The sequence below is a fragment of the Colossoma macropomum genome, unplaced genomic scaffold (genome assembly GCF_904425465.1).
Source record: "Colossoma macropomum unplaced genomic scaffold, Colossoma_macropomum, whole genome shotgun sequence".
In the NCBI taxonomy this organism is placed as follows: domain Eukaryota; kingdom Metazoa; phylum Chordata; class Actinopteri; order Characiformes; family Serrasalmidae; genus Colossoma; species Colossoma macropomum.
Window position 1 is genome coordinate 20,232,885 of NW_023494807.1, and position 17,076 is coordinate 20,249,960.

Here is a 17,076-nt window from a genome sequence, read left to right on the forward strand (position 1 = left end):
CCTGTTTTTCCTTACTGCTTCTGCAGTGAAATGTGGCGTCCCCTGCAGTATATTTTGCAGTCAGTTCCTAGAAATCGTCTTACAGCCCTTTTCAGATAAGGATTATAGACCTCTCTGTATGTTTGTGTTCATTTGTTAGGGAAATCCCCCTTTGCAGACGTACAGCTTTAATCTGATGTCTGGTCACATATTTTTAGTAAAAGAACAAAAGGTCAGTGAATATAAGAGTGTTTGTTTTCTAGGAAAGTAACTTTTGCATGATCTTCCATGCAAGTTAGATTTTTTTTTAGGGTCGTCTAGGCTTGTTATAGCAATGAGTTTCAATAAGTGATGGTATTTGTGTGCAAATAGCAAAAGTGCATTCATCCACTTAATTAAAAAACATCCGGTTAAGGCCTGCTCCGTGGTCAGAAACAGGTCATTCATGAAGGAGACCTGGAAACTGACATAGCTTGCAGAATACAAAACATGCTACCGTCAAATAACAGTCAGCTAACTTCCATGTGTAGGCAAAATCAGGGTATACTGCTCAAAGCTGGTTGTATGCTTCATGCATTACAGAAGATTCACCTATAATGTGGGGGTGAGCAATATGATATGTCTTTTGTTATCATGATGCCTTTGTCTTGACTGAGTGCAGGGGTACTGTCAATACTTCTCGAACACTGAACAACTGCATGCATCTTAAAAAACCATTTGGACCAATTGGACGTTTCCAAAAGTCTCACTTCACTTAAAGCTGAGTGTACTCCACAGAACTTTTAAAATCCTAACAGATTTCACAAACAGAGAGCATCAGACACTTAACATCAGTCTACAGAATTCACAGAATGTCTTTTTGCTGTGAGGATAGTGCTGTGAGATTATAAACTGTGCACAAAGATAGCACAAAAGAGTTTTAGCTACAAAAAGCATTCAAAATCTCAAATCTCACTGTTATCACGTGATCCAAACAAAGCAAAACAGGACCTGACCTGTCTGTGCTTTTATGCCTACCAAAAATGCTAACTAGGAAAGAATATGTGGTTAAGAAACACAGGTATTACAGTGAGAGCTGGAAGTATTTTACAGCAAACTGGCAGCTAACTTGATTTTGTAAAGAGAGCGAACTGACATCTGAATCCATACATCATAAATATTATAAGGGCTCTTATTTTCTTGTGTTTATCTTTCTCTGCTGTCTGCTTTACATATGGTGTCTATATCTCTTTGCCTTTTTTAATCTCTCTTTTAGCAGAGTGGATTGTTGCCTGAATCACTCGTTGAGTTACGTTGCTGGCCTCTCCCACTACAGGACTTGTGAACATTTCGTAACAATCAAGCATTACGTCTGAAAATATCGGAAGGCTGAAAATAACGAAAACTCAAGCCTCAAAATTGACTCGTCTCCCCTCTTACACCACCTGATCATCTCCGCTGTCAGTCACTTCTGACCTGAAAAATTTCTTGAGGTTGTGAAAATTTGTCAGAAGGAGCAAATCAGGATTAAAATCAGGCTAATAATTGTTTAGTCTAGCCCCACTTTTATTTACTGTTACTATGTCCTTCAAACTTTCAGCCCAGGTCACCTAGTAGCATCCAAAGCACTTGTGCTAACAGACTAAAAAGTTCAGTAGTACAAAGGGAAATATAGAAGAACTCTGAAGAGCACATGTAGAACATTATACTATTCATAAATAAAATGACTTTACAAGATGTTTGCTGGATATATATGTGTTTGAGAACTGACAAAATATGCATGTAGGACATTAAATAAAGGCAAAAAGCACTATGGAAACCATCAAACTAGAAAGTTACTGGCCACTAAAATTCATAATTCTAATAATGAGCTAATGCTAAAGCTAACACTGGAGTCAGTGCAGTGTTAAATGCTGAGGACGACTTGTCTTTTACACAGTGCCTTTTAGTTATGCAAAGAATGGTTGCGTACGAGTGCATGAATATTTATCTTTGCACAGAATGCTTCTAATTGCAAATGTGTGCAGTGAAAGGTTCATTTTAATGACTAATTTATCAATTTATTAACTGTCAACAGCTAAAAAAAGCTAACTGATTGAGAATATTATGTAACGTTATTAATCATTATACATCATATTAAAATTAATCTTAGCAAATACAGTAACTTAGATAACGTTTAATTGTAGGTATGCCTGTTAATAGTTTTGGCATTAAGTTGTGCATTATGCATCTTCTGCATAGTTTAATCCAATCAATTTAATCTAATCCAAAATGAATTTACTGCCACTGCCGTTCTTACTGTAAGTTTGTTCTGAGGAATTTTGTCGTATCGTTTGATGGAGGAAGTAGATGCTTTGAGACATTTAGAGACAGTTGTGATTGGCCCAGAGATACATCAGTCTTTGTTTTTCAATAATAATTACCAATAAACAGTGCATAGTAACTGCATAAAAAGCAGCTGATTGGATGTTGGTCCGTTATGACATCATCTTGTTTTATTATTTCATTTTTATAAATTGTTTGATTTTTCAACCTGTTCCTTCTTAACCCCTTACATACTTCTATAACCAAAGAATAGCTCAACCAAGGGCAGCACGGTGGCGCAGTGGGTAGCGCTGTTGCCTCACAGCAAGAATGGCCTGGGTTCGATTCCCAGCTGGGCGACCAGGGTCCTTTCTGTGTGGAGTTTGCCTGTTCTCCCCGTGTCTGCGTGGGTTTCCTCCGGGTACTCCGGTTTCCTCCCACAGTCCAAAAACATGCAGTCAGGCTGATTGGACGTGCTAAAATTGCCCCTAGGTGTGAGTGAGTGTGTGATTGTGTATGTCTGTCTGTCTGTCTGCCCTGCGATGGACTGGCGACCTGTCCAGGGTGTATCCTGCCTTCCGCCCAATGACAGCTGGGATAGGCTCCAGCACCCCACTGCGACCCAGAAGGATAAGTGGTTTAGATGATGTATGTATGTATGTATAGAATAGCTCAACCAGTTTGCATTAGAGTCCCTGTAATTACTGAATAATAAGCCTTAGTATGTTATAAGCCTCATATTTTACTGGTTAAATCGTTTGTTATTGTAAATTTTTTGAATTTTATTCTACTCGTATTTTTCTATAAATCTTTTTAAAAACATAGCACTGTTGTTTTCGTAGTGCATTTTGTTAATTCCAGTGTGTTCAGCCTCAGAAAAACCTTGAAAAAACGAAATGCAAGTATGTGACACATACTTGAGAATATGTGAATTTAGAACTCTCAAGTATGTGATGCATACTTGAGAATGTCTTCAAGTGTCTTGATGTTACGTTTTTTCAAAATCTCACACCCTTTACCCCACTGTTTTTTAAGTGCAGTGTTTTGTAATTTGTTTTGCTTACAGAGCTCTGCAGAAGTGGCAGCAGCATTGGGGTGTGTTTTCAGCTGTAAAAATAAAATGAATGAAACTGACAGAGCATGTGTCTATACGGCCCCGCCCCTCCTTCCAGAGCCGTGGCTGTTCATAGATTACGAGGGCTTATCGGAGTGTGTTGCAGTTCTACCCCACACCTCCAAACTGACCCACATTCTAATTCCACCATGACCTCACATGAGTCCAATTCCCCCAGTTTTTAGCCGGCTACCCTGGTAATCTACTCACATAACCCCTTCTCCTCCTCAGAAGAGGAATCATTAGTGCAGAGAGAGAAAGAGAGAGAGACATTTATAAGCTGCATCTGGCCTCTTCTTTCTTTTCCATGCTTTAATCAAATGTAATAGTCCTGGACTGATCATTTATGAAAAAAATGTCACAATATATCACAAGGACTTACAGTTTATCGCTTTTTTGTTGTTGTTGTTATTGTTTTTTCAGTTCTCACAGTTGTGTGCATGACATGGACCTGTATAACAAAAGACTTTATTGGAAAAAAGAAACCAAGAAAGAATTTTAAAATACTGTGATATAGCAGGTATTGGAAGAAGATTCTAAATATGTCTTATCAGGGCTTGACATTAAGCTTTTTGAAGACTTTTAGTCTACTAAATTTAAATGGTGTTACTTTCTCAGTTTTTTACAATCATCTTGTCACTCAGCTTCAGTCAGTATTACTATTTCTCTCTCTCCTCTCACTCGTTCACAAGTTCACATGAATTTCTGAGGTAGACCAGCTAGCACTAAATGGCCAGCTGGAGTGCTACGTTCAAATAAAAGTCATTAAATTAAAGTCTCTGGCTAGCATTAACTGAGTCCTGCTTCTTAACTCTATATAAAAGTAAAGCTATCAAAGAAGCACACACATGTGATCTAGTTGTGTGGTTTGATGGTTTCTTTTGCAACTAATGTAGCCAAAGCTGCTATAAATTCTCTGATGTACCTACTTATTTACTCTGCCAAATTGGGTTGTGCACGGCAGGTAACACATTCAAGGTATATGTTTACATTGAACGTTCCTCTGAGAGCACATTCATTTTTGTTTTTTATTTGTAATTCGGTTGCCTCTCTGATCAGACGAGTAAATTCACCATCCAGTTGTCTGACACAGACTTTCATTTGCCCAGACAAACGGGAATGTGTTAATGTCAAACATCTGCATGTTAAAATAAAACCTTCGTTCAGCTTTCAAATAGTGCAACTGTCCAAGCGTTGGCCTTGTCATATTATCAGTGATGCCAGGAGTCCGGATGGCATGATTGTTTTTGCTCTCAATGGGTGCTTAGGATGGCCCTCCCTCTCCCAACACTGGCGGATGTAACAGAGTTGGCAATTAATGTTCTCTTCCAAGTGTGTTGAGGTGTCCAATGATGTTGTATTAGTGTAAAGATGCAATGGCACTTCACATGTCTCAGTGGAAGCATGTGCAGGACTTAAGTGTGGTAAAAAATCAAATAAAGAAGAAAAAAGATTTTTACCACAAACCAGTCTTTAATATGAGTGGAACAATCTGTTTGTCTGTCAAGAGAAGCTCCAGGATAGTCGAGAGAGTTTTTCTCCAAAAAGTTCTTATTATTGCAGACTGTGGAACTTAATTTCACAGAGCATTTATAAGTACAGTGAATAATATGTGGCACACAGAATTCAGAAATGCCGTAGTAGCCGCAGTGATGTAAATCCATCCATGTAAAAATATTGGACACAAAGTTTATTTTTTTAAGGTTTAATGTTTCTTTAGATTGGTGGAAAATGTGTTCATATGGTTCTACATTTTTGAGAATTTTTGAAATGCTGTATAGTACCATTTTAAAAAGGCTCTATATAGAACCATACACAATACATTTGCCATCAGTCAGAAGAAATATATCACCATGCAAAGAAGGATGTAAGATTGAAAATGGTTCTTTATAGAACTCATGGTTCTATATAGAATCATTGCCTTTACTAAAGAACATTTGGAAAAACCATCTTGAGCATGTACAGTTTATTCAGTATTTAGTAGATAGATACAGTAGATAGATAGATACAGTTTCTGAAGATAAATATGAATAAATTACTGAGTGCATAAAGTGCATTGTCCTATTTTAAATTTGTCATATTAGTACATAAACATTAGTGGTCCAAGTGTAGATACCTGTGGAACCCCTGTTACTAATTTGAAAAACTAACATCAACTAGTTAATGTGTGATAAATGTTGTCGTATGAAAACCAAGAACACAATTTTCAGGTCTGTGTAAAAAAACTAATCACCCATATTAAAAATGTAAATATATTTGTAGCAATATGATGCTTTTCCTGTTATCATGTAAACTTGATTATGCTCTGATTGTTTCATTGGCTCTGTCTCCACAGGCTATCATTAACAGCACAATCACACCTAACATGACATTCACTAAGACGTCCCAGAAGTTTGGCCAGTGGGCAGACAGCAGGGCTAACACAGTTTACGGCCTGGGCTTCGCCACTGAGCAGCAGCTTCACCAGGTAAACCACACCAGAGCATGTGTTAGTGCTCTACCTTTGAAGACCTGAGGTCCCAGTGGATAATCATGTTGTTCTTATTAAGATTAGTCTGAAGGAAGATTAGCAGTGAGTGGAAAGAAATCACATATTACATATATGAGCCAAAGAACACTCAGAGTTGATTGGCTTTTATTGCACATTAAAGCACAAAATGATTTGAATAATCTGCTTTATGCAATTATTGCACCATGAAGACAGGAGCAGATTTAATTTCAGCAAATAACATTTACACATGATGAATTTGCCCAAAGTGACTTATGATAGCCAATTGTACGAAAGTGTTACCAGAAGGGTACAATAGCAGTAGGAAGATGATGGCGGCTAGGATTGTACCCGTGGCCTTTAGGCTTATAATTTTGGCTAAACCCTGTTGACATTAATAAGATTTAACGCCGATTAGTGTGCTATGATCTAGTTTATGTGAATATCTTTTGTTGCAGTTTTCTGAGCGTTTCAAAGAGGTGAAGGAAGCTGCGCGTTTGGCCAGAGAGAAATCACAGGACAAAATGGAACTGGCCAACCCTGCCCTGAACATCGCAGCCCCACAGGTGGGCTCTCACACACACTCAAATGTACAGACACACTTAAGATGATTGGCCAAATCATGCTAAAGGGCCAAAGCTATTATTATCATCAGTTTGTCCCTTTTTCATCACATGATTGTGAACTAAAGGATTAGGACACTATGGTGGAAAAATTAAAAAAGTGGGTTTACAAGGTTTTGATTTGATAGCAACAACGTATTGCATAGCTAAAGATCTGTCTGACCTTAGTCTAAACTGAAGCCCAAAGATTGTCTAGAACAGTTACTCCTCCTCTTGCAGTGCTGCAGCAGAGAAAGAGTTACTGAAACCCAAACCCACCTCAGGAGTGAAGGAAAGTAAAGGAGGGACGGAATGGAAAGCAGGAGAGGAAGCAGAGAGAAAGATGAGCTGGGTCATTCGTCTCACAGGGAAGAGAGAGGAGAAATAGGGCAGCGATAAAATTATCCCATGCAGTCCTGTGCCTTGGCTCGCGCTGTCTGTCTCCCACTGAATAAAGCTGTTAGGCTTTTCAGGTCAGCAGAGTGATTGGGAGCAATTAAACAATCAGCAGGTTCCGACGCTACGTGAATAACACTCTTACTCTTTAGTTGAGAGCCTGAGGGCTCCCCACGCACTTTCCTTCACATTTTGATTGTTTCTCACAAATATGCGGTTATTTCAGTTTTGCCCTTTTCTTGGAACTTGGCTTTGTTGAGTTGTCACAGAAGAAAAACACTCAATTGCACCCACACTCTTGAAAATAAAAGTGAACCGAAAAAAGGTTCTTTGGAGATATAACATAGGAGAAGCTCAGTGGATGGTTCTTTAACCCTGAAGTCTGCCACCAAAATAGCTTTTGCGCATGCATGTCCACATTGGCTGTAGTCAAATGGATCAGAGTGTGGAATTGGAGCTTTTTGTGCGCTACCATGTTTTCTATCACTATAAAAAAGCTCCTTGCTGCCTTTATTGTTGGATGCACCACAGACGTTTCTGAGCAAGCATATGCACACCTTTGGAACAGAGTTCATGTTTGGTTTCATCAGAGTTAAAATGAAAAGCAACTGAAGTGTGAGATATGTTACTGTTAATATGTTTGTAGTTGGTGACACAAAATAAGTCACATTTTCAGCTTTATTTGACCATATTCTTTACCCCTAAAGGGTCAGAAAAACTCACTTTAACCCACTGAACGCAAAAAAGTACTACTTTGCTATCTCTCCAAAGAACTCTGTTTTTCAGTTTTCCACATTGTTTTTTGCTTTTACTTGGAGTTTCCTTTGATGCCATTGTCTCTGTCCCATAATGCTTTCCAACTGGATTTCTGCAGTTCTCTCAGGTGAGTCAGAGTTGTATTGGCAGAATAAGAAACAGTAGAAAGTGGCTTCTTTATTGCAATGCAACATAGCCAGCCTGACATTAGGAAGGAAAGAAGTGCATATAGAAGTCACTGTGTGTGTGTGTGTGTGTGTGTGTGTGTGTGTGTGTGTGTGTGTGTGTGTGTGTGAGAGGGAGAGAGATGCTTCTTATCCAAACAGGAATTGCACACACAGCTACTAGTGATGCCTTTGGAACAGTGTTAACCAGCAAATAACAGGTTTCTATGATCTATGAAATAACAGATTTTTATAAAGTGGATGCTGGGTTTGATTTTCAAGACACAAGCAATTTCTCCCCAGACTGCACTCAACTATTACTGTCTCAATATTGGCATGTTCAGTTTAATATAGCTTAAATTCCCTTTAGTTAAAGCCATAGCCTGAATGATCTCTAACATTTGTTGTATTCAGTATAATGGAACCATAATGGTCTGCAATCGTGTAGTTAATAGGGCCCAACCGAGATGAAAATTTTGTGTCCGAAACAGATACTGATTTTAAGGGGCTAAAATATCTAATGACATATAATATCAGCTACATTTTATAGTTAGAGTGTAGATTTTAATGTTATACTCACGCAGTTTTACATTAAGAGTACTTTACTGCTTGACAGTCTTAAACTAAACAGCACAAAATCACAGGCTGTAAAATGTAAAGTGTAAAATCTACCCAGAAATCTGCGATTTTCTGTGAATTAGCTTTTGCTTTTCTTATATTTTTTTATTTGTGTTTTGAGTGTTATAAAATTATATATACATATAAAAATATGTTATTCTCAAGATAAATGTCAGGTTTGGAAAAATTGATTAAAAATCTCAAAAAAAGAGTAGAGGTTACTCACATTGGGTTATCCAGGGCCACAACTTTGTTTCATCTTATAATCAGGAGGTTGTGAGCTCAAATGCCAGTGATGCTGTGACTAATAAAAGCTGGTAATTATTGACACATTTGCTGATGCCAGTAAAACTGTGAGTCACCTGTATTGGCTGATAAATCGGTCGGTTTCTAGTAGTTACGCCTCATTTGGGATGTTGCCATTATGACAGTTCTGAAAAAATTGCACATAGACACACATGTGGCTGCTCTGTCCATTTTATTAAAAATGCACACTGCCAGAACAGCGACACTCCTCGGTCACCTACATAAGTTGTCCACCGTTTTGGTGCCCGTGACATATGCTCATCATGCCCTGTAGAATCTGGTCTAAAATTAGTTTATTAATTTGTGTTAAATTACATTTTATAAAATGAATGCTTGCTCAGTTAATGTATTCAAACCTGAAACAGCCTGGTGTCTTTGAGAGCTTAGAGGGTAAAGCTGTAGCACCAGCTAGAAAGCAGTCGCTAAGTTAGCCTAGTTGGTTACAGTGGCCTTAACTGAGAGTTAATAGTGTACCTAATGTAGGCTCATAAAAAACTCCTTCTTCAGTGATCATATCTGCAAACCTAAGGTTTTCATATTTGATGTAAAGTAAAACTGTGAAGATCAGTTTATGTAATCAGTTTGTATCATGATAAAATGTTAATGATAAAAAGGCCACAAGTATAAGTAAAATACCTTGCGGGCCACCAGGCCGTAGAACACACTTCTCCACTCTAAACAGAGCCTTTTTTACAAATTTTCACGTTGCTCATTATACGGAAGGGCACCAGCAGTGCTGCAGAGGTCGAGCTGCAAGACCTTCAGTCCTCTGTCCTGCTGTCCTCTGTACTGTTGTCCTGTTGTGGTGCTGAGCGGCCGGTCAGTTATCTGGCCTGGAGGCAGAGGAGTCGGGGACAGAGCAAATAGAAGCGTTGCTTTATCGCACTGAAGCAGGCACACTGACTGTCCAGAGGGCCTGCGGTTACACTCACCACCCAGAGAGAACTGTATCATTCTGCACTGCTGCAAACTGAGAAAGTGATAAACCAGCTCTTTATAATGAGAGACACAGAGAAAGAGAACCTGTTCCCTTCTGCACTTTTCACTTTTTAACCACAGTTTTAAAATGTAAAAGGGCCAACAAGCATTATTAGATTTGATGCCATAGAGCAGGGGTCATCAACTGGCAGACCGCTGTCTGGATGCGGAACCAAAAGGTCACATTTCAGTGACCTACATGAACAGGAACCCAGGGGCGGATTTTGTGATTCTAGAGCTCTGGGCAAAAGACAGGAGTAGGGCTCCCTGGATGCATATTTCTTCAGTAGTTGAGTCTCTGGGCTTCCAAGTCGCGCAACTGTCTACACTGCAAATAAAATATCTGAAATTTTAAATTTAGTCGATATATCTAATATTTCTCATTTTGAGATTGTTGTAAGAATATTATGAGATTATTGAAATAATTTCTACACATTTTTCACTCTTTACTGTATTTTATTAAGTAAAATTGTCTCACTATATTGGTAGATAATTTTGCTTGCTTTAAGAAATATGCTTAAAATCAAGCAAAATGATCTGCCAATATTGTCACATACTCTGTTACTCTGTACCAAATTAAAGTCATGAGTTATGAGATTTTCCCAGGAAATGTCTCTTTTTCTTGCATTTTTTGCTACACTTGGACCACTTAAATAGATTTTCCCTCTCAATTCTCAGAAAATCGCACTGAAGAATCACACTCCATGTACACAGTTGCTTAAAGGCCTTTTTCATAATACACTGTCGTTATGCAGTTGTATTATCACATAACATGGAATACTCCATTATAACTATGACAGGGGGTGGGGCTGCATTCACATTACTTACTGAAAAGAATGCTACAGTTTATAATGTAGATACAGTCATATACAAAAGTTTATACACCCCCCATCAAATTACATGTCTTGTTGATTTTCTAAGTGAAAATTAATGAACACATCCTCTTCAGGGAACTTAAATATGTCATTTTTCTGCAAATGTTACTGCATAATTTGTATTTATTTGCTGAACTTGACATTTAAGAAAAAACAATAAGATAAAATATAGGCACAGGGCATTAAAATGTGTAGAAGTGTGTTCTCTGTAGAGGATGTGTTATTTTATTTTCACTTAGAACATCAATAAAGCATGTAATTTGCCCAGTGGTGCATAAACCTTTGCACATGGCTGCATAATTAAATGTATAGTATAGTACAGTAAAATATCATAAATAGTAAACATCATTTGCTAATTTTTTACTCTAATAAATCTTATTGTCCCAAAACACTTAAAATTGCAATAAACCATTGGTTTACATTCTGGTGTCTAGTTTGTAACATTTCAGTCTACACTCTATAAGTTATTACTGAATAACAATTAATATGACAATAAGTGATAAACAATTTTTAAATGGTAGTGTACTGTCTGTTATTGTGCTAGCCTGCTTGCATGTTTTTTGTTTTTTTTTGTTTTTTTTTACAATTTCGGGGTTGTTTCTTCTCTTTAATAAACATATTGATATTTTCACAGCAGCAGTAAAATTCAGATGTCATGCACTATAATTAGTACAAAACAAACCTCATCTCATGAGGATTATTCTCATCGTGCCTTGTTTGAAGTCCGTAGAGCTTTCCCATAGAGGTGTTGAAGGCATTATTTTTATTTATGCCTTATTTATTTATTTGGCTTAGTACATTGCATCCTTCATTTGCTTGTCATTATATTGGAAACAATTATGAAGCTGACTCTAAAACCGCATAAACCATGTAAATGTGCAAAGGGTACAAAATTGTATGACAGTTTGGTAAAACAGTGCAAATTATACATGTAGATGAAAATGAAGTATTAGAAGTTATTATAAAGTTACTTATGGACTGCAGTTTCTCAGAAACTGAACACTGAAAAGGACGAGTTTTTAGAGTTCTAACAAATGCATTATAAGTAGGCTTCAATTCAACTGTTGATGTTGATTTGCTACAAATGAGCTGCAAAGTGCCCCATTCTGCCAAATGGTGGGTTATTTGTAGACTATTAATAGATAAGGCAGGAATCTCTAGTGTAAATAACATTAGCACAGAATACTAAGTCTAACAGAAGTTTTTCCTTAAGTTTGGAATGACTGGTTTCAATAAAAATAAAACCAATTTAATTGCAGAAAAGTATCTTAATTTTTAAAAATATGTTGGTCCAGCTTCATATGTAGAAGCTGTAAAAGAAATTGTTTTAGATGTGTCCAGAATAATAATCAGAGCTGTAGATTATTCTGAAATGAACAGCATTACAACAGAATTTCCAAAAAGCCTTGTTTTCAAACGTTTGGATCAGATCTTGAGGCAGAAAACCTGACAAAGATTACTGTAAACAGAGAATTAACTTATATAGTTTATCATTAAGTAACTCCTTCTTGAACCCAAAATACTACCTAAAAATAGCAGGTTTCTAGTTTATAATGTTTAAATCTACATTATATGTTATTATTATTCATAAAAGTTTTCTCCTCTCTCTCAAAGATGAAAGTACTGTTTATCTGATGATGATAGTTTTGTTGGTCTGCCAGGTCTTGCATGGTTAAGAGTCCCATTTTCTCTTTGTCTTTTAATCATTTTTAGACTACAGTTTTGGAAACTCTTGTTATTTCACTTTTTTTTTTTGACTTTCCCCTCTTTATGCACCTGAATTATCTCCTCAGAAACATCTCCTGATCTAACATTTGTGTTGCTCCAGTCATTACTTTGGTCACTGGTATAGTCACTTCACTGCTGTTATCATTCATTATAGTGTAAGTGTTGAGACAGTAGTCAGTTCTGACAGTCTGAGTGGTGCGGCCACATGCTGAGGTGTGTTTGCTTGTGTTTTCAGGATTTGTCGGATGAGCTGCAGTCCCCCCCTGTGATGTGTGTGAACGGACCGGAGGACAAGCTGTTCCGCAGCCAGAGTGCAGACATCACTCTCTCATCAGAGAAAGAGCGCATCAAAAAGATGCTGTCTGAAGGGTAAGACCAGTACAGTCAACGACTTGTGACACAGACCACGATCAAGCTCATGGCAAAAGACTGCTCTTTTTGCACTCTAAGTAACTGACCTATCTATGTGTTCTTTCAAAGCAACTGGTTTTATTTCTGATAGAAATATATAATTAATAAATATCAATATTTTCATTATTTAAAGGGGAATTCCACCTATATTTCACAACTCCTGCACAATTAAACAGTTAAGATGTAAATTTAAGGTATAAATAATACACAGTGGTTTAATAATAATAATCATAATAATAATAATAATTTATATAGCACCTTTCACAAACCTAAGGGCACTTTACATTAAGAAGTAAAACAACACTGCAAAAAAGAAGAAAATTAAGACTTGAGAGAAGAACAGCAGTGTGCAGTAAAGAGGAAGGTTTAAGTTTAACTTTAAAGCAAGAGAAGGTAAAGCAGTCATGAAGAAATTGTGGGAGAGAGTTCCAAATTTTAGGAGCAGTAGCACTGAAACACCTGTCACCAACTGATGAGAGTCTTGTGCAAGGGACTGCAGGAAGTCCAGTGCCAGAAGATCTGAGGGATCGAGAGGGACAGTAAGGTTGAAGGAGCTCACTAAGGTATGTAGGGGCGAAACTGTAAAGGGCCTTGAAAGTTAGCAGGAGAAGTTTGTACGTGATATGGGAACCAGTGAAGCTGATGGAAAATGGGGTGTTGAGTGAAGAGCACTTGGTAAAAATAAGGAATCTGGCTGCTGAGTTTTAAATGAACTGAAGCTGGTTGAGCAATTCAATAGGGAGACCATTAAAAATGGAGTTACAATAATCAGTGCAGGAGATTTGAAGGCATACCAGCATTGTTTGCATCAGTGTTGCTGAGCAGAGTTCAGAGGCGTAGAATATTGCACATATGATAAAATGCAGTCTTAGTGAGTGACTTAATATGGGGCTCAAATGTAAGCGAAAAGTTAAAAATGAAGCCAAGGTTTTTAGTGTCTTGAACTATTAATGATTAAGTCAGAATTGTTTACGGCAGTGATGATAAGAACCAGACATCTGAAGTGTTCAGGGCCTCTAATATTGAAAGCATTTTTTACTTTTAATATTAACATTAACCTGTCTAGGGACTGTTTGGCTACATCTGGCACATTTATATTATGAAATAATGATGTTGGTTAATGTGAATTGTGCCTGTTAAATAAACGAAGTAAAGTAAAAGAAATTAAAAGCTAACGCACAGAAAGCTATTACACTAAATGGTTAAGAACTTTCTGAAACATTGTTTTACAATAGATTTGAGAAGGTTTTGACCTAAAACATTTTTGAAAATCCATTCCTGGATGAGAGATGCATGCAGGGCATTGTCAGGCAAAATAGTCCCCCCCAAAAAACATATGTACCACTATTTACCACTATCAGCATTACTCACAAGGCTCAGAGTTCATAGGTAGGTTCACTGGTGGTTTCTGGTGAACTGAGTTGCTACAACTTTTTACAATCTAGCAACAGTCGCTGCCAAAGAACACATTTGTGGGCAGAGCATGGATAGATCAATTTAGAGCCCCAAACAAGAGGTGTTACAGTGCACTTCAATTTTTTTGGTTTGATTTTTTTATTTTATATTTTTTTCCTTGTCATGACAGCTTTGCTGAGACCCGATTGCTGGAACAGCAATCCACAAACAAGGTCCTGTCTTTTGTAGAGATTTTGTGCCGATAAATCAGAACAGTACACTGTTATTAATGCCTACATTTATTGAGAAATCACCCACATATCTGCTAATACCAATAAAGACTGTTAGGTGCCTGTGATTGTGAACTCATTCATACAGCAGAATTGTGGAGCGGGGTTCAGGGTTAGTCGTCATATATTGTCTTGTGAGCATATTTATTTATTTATTTATTTAATCCACAATGTCTTTCATGTCCATTATTTCGCTTTTATGCAGCCTAGTCCGTCTCTTACCCATTCAGGGCCATTCTTACTGTTAGCCCAGGTGGAGGGAAAGCGGAGCAGCCATTACTGTGTTGAGTCATACATAAGTGCTCCAGTACATTTATGAGCACACACACACACACACACACGCTCACGCATCAAGCTTTCTTTCACTGGCCCTCTCCTGTCGCCTTGCTTTTGTCCGCCCTTTATTGCCCAGTGGTGCTCTTTTCTAACGAGGGTTGCTATGGTGAACCTCCGAACACTCTCTCCTGTAAAATATCAAGAAAGGAGGACTTGTATAGGGGAAAGGCCCCCTTTAGCTGACCGATGAACATACCCTAGCTCATTTCTGGAACAGCTGAGTGGGATAATACAGCACTGGGGTGCAGTACTGTACAAAAGGACTGTACTACAGTACTGTGCAAAAGTCAGACAACAACCATCATTTATTTAAATTCCTGTCAAAACAGCCTTTAAATACAAGATGTTCGTTTTTTGAGGAGATATTTCTGAGAAGATTAGAAAAAATAAACATGAGTTCAGAAAATTAATGCAAAATAAAGAAAATGGGAGTTCCAACCATGCAAGATCCGATAGACCACCAAAAGCTCCATCAGATTAGCAGAACTTAAAGCTTTCATCTTTGAGAGAGAGGAGAAAGACAAGCTCCACTCTTGCTTCAGTTCTGAAACAATCCACCGGTGTTTCTGTTCACCCTTCCACTGTGAGAAGACAACTCAGCACTTTGAGTCTGAAAGGATGTGTAGCTGCCAAGAAGACATTTCTGAGAAAAGGAAATAGACAGAAAAGCAGAGGACAGAAGCTGCTGGTGTACTCAGAACAATGCACCAACCACGTGGTCAGTCCAGACTTTAACATCATTAAATGTGTTTGGGATTACTTTGATTCTTGGAAGCAGGAAATGCAACCAACTTCCAAGACTGTACTTCGGAGGTGTGGAACAATATCCCTGAAGATTTTGTTGACTGAAAGACAGTCTCCCAAAGAGAATGGAAACTGTAATAAAGGCAAAATATGGACACACTTAACCAATAAATTGTTTAGGCTTCTGTGTAATTTTCTGTTAAATATCTTTTCCTGACAATGAAAAATGAATGACTTCTACTTAATGTCTGTTTTGACTGGAAATGAAATTAATGAAGGGTGGTCTCTAACTTCTGCACAGTACTGTATGTTCACACATTGACAGTGTCTGCTGTTATGTGTAGATATAAAGAAGTTATGTTCATTTTATTAGCCAGCAACAAATGGGTAAAAGGTTTCTTTTTTTAGTAAATACACTTCTAATGGGGATTCTTTTGAAAATCCATTGCAAGTCCTTTCTAGTCACTGACCTTAATTAACGTTTGGAAAAATGGCCCCGAACACTTTAGCATGTCACTTTTCTGTGTCACTGTGGCTGATTTTAAACACACACATTGTAGCATATGAATTAATTCAAGTTAATTAAATTTGAACCTTAAGCTGAAGCGACTGCCCTTTAGCTTCTATTATAAATGTATTTCGAGTCAACAGGCTCTCTTTTGTTTTAACAACAGGAAGACATATTGTAGTGATTGTCCATGGAAAATGACTGTATGATGCAAATGCAGCTGATGGAGATTATGTTCCAACGTTTGAGTATTCTTTTAGCCCGTTAAATGGCCAGGGCCCACCAGCAAGCCCAATGTCCCTGTTGTTACTGAATAATAAGCCTTAGTGTGTAATGAGCCTGGGATTTTAAGGGGTTAAGGCATTAAAGCAGAATTAGCCCTGACCTCAGTCTGAAAGCATAACTGTCCATTCTGCAGCTCGATCTGTGAGATGAACCTGGAGGCTGAGCTGTTCACCCTGCAGGACAGCAATGCTAAACTGGTGGCAGCACTGCATGAGGCCAATGCCAACGTGGAGCAGTGGAAGAAGCAGCTGGCAGCCTATCAGGAGGAGACAGAGAGGCTGAGAGAACAGGTGAGACACCTGAACATGAACACACACAGCGCTGAAAATACCTCCTAATACCAATTCCAGTATCTCAGGGTAACTCAGGGGATCATCTGACACTGAGTAAAGATGCAATGCAGTACTCTCATAATGTACAATAAGATACTATACGTTCTAGATACTATATTGTTAGATGTATTGTTATGTGTTCAGGGATGGGTTTCCCAAAAGCACATTACTAGCAAAGATGATTCTTAAATGGTAGAATGAGAATCACACTGAACACTCTCTCTACCTTAGGATGATCATAAAATTATCATAAAATGCTGTGTGTCTGCTTTCACCTGAGCTAACATTAACTTGCTAGCTTAGTCACATAATAACTTCTCACCTCATACATTTGAGCTCAAAAACAGTGAGTTTATGAAGACTTAGTTAGCCAATGCCAAACATGAGAAATTCAATAAATGTGTTAAAGCTGTAGTCCATTACATCTGTATGAGTAACTAGTTACATTTACTCAAGTATATCTACTTCAGTAAAATATTGATGGATTT

General features: G+C 37.8%; 1 protein-coding gene across 1 annotated transcript in view; it reads left to right on the forward strand.

Annotated features, from left to right (window-relative positions):
• LOC118796926 (homer protein homolog 3) overlaps nt 1-17,076 on the forward strand; it is a 59,306-nt gene that overhangs the window by 25,760 nt on the left and 16,470 nt on the right. Inside the window, 5 exon segments of the mRNA XM_036556080.1 lie at nt 5,712-5,843; nt 6,323-6,430; nt 7,737-7,745; nt 12,523-12,656; nt 16,390-16,546. Of these exon segments, the coding sequence (XP_036411973.1) occupies nt 5,712-5,843; nt 6,323-6,430; nt 7,737-7,745; nt 12,523-12,656; nt 16,390-16,546 (540 nt within the window).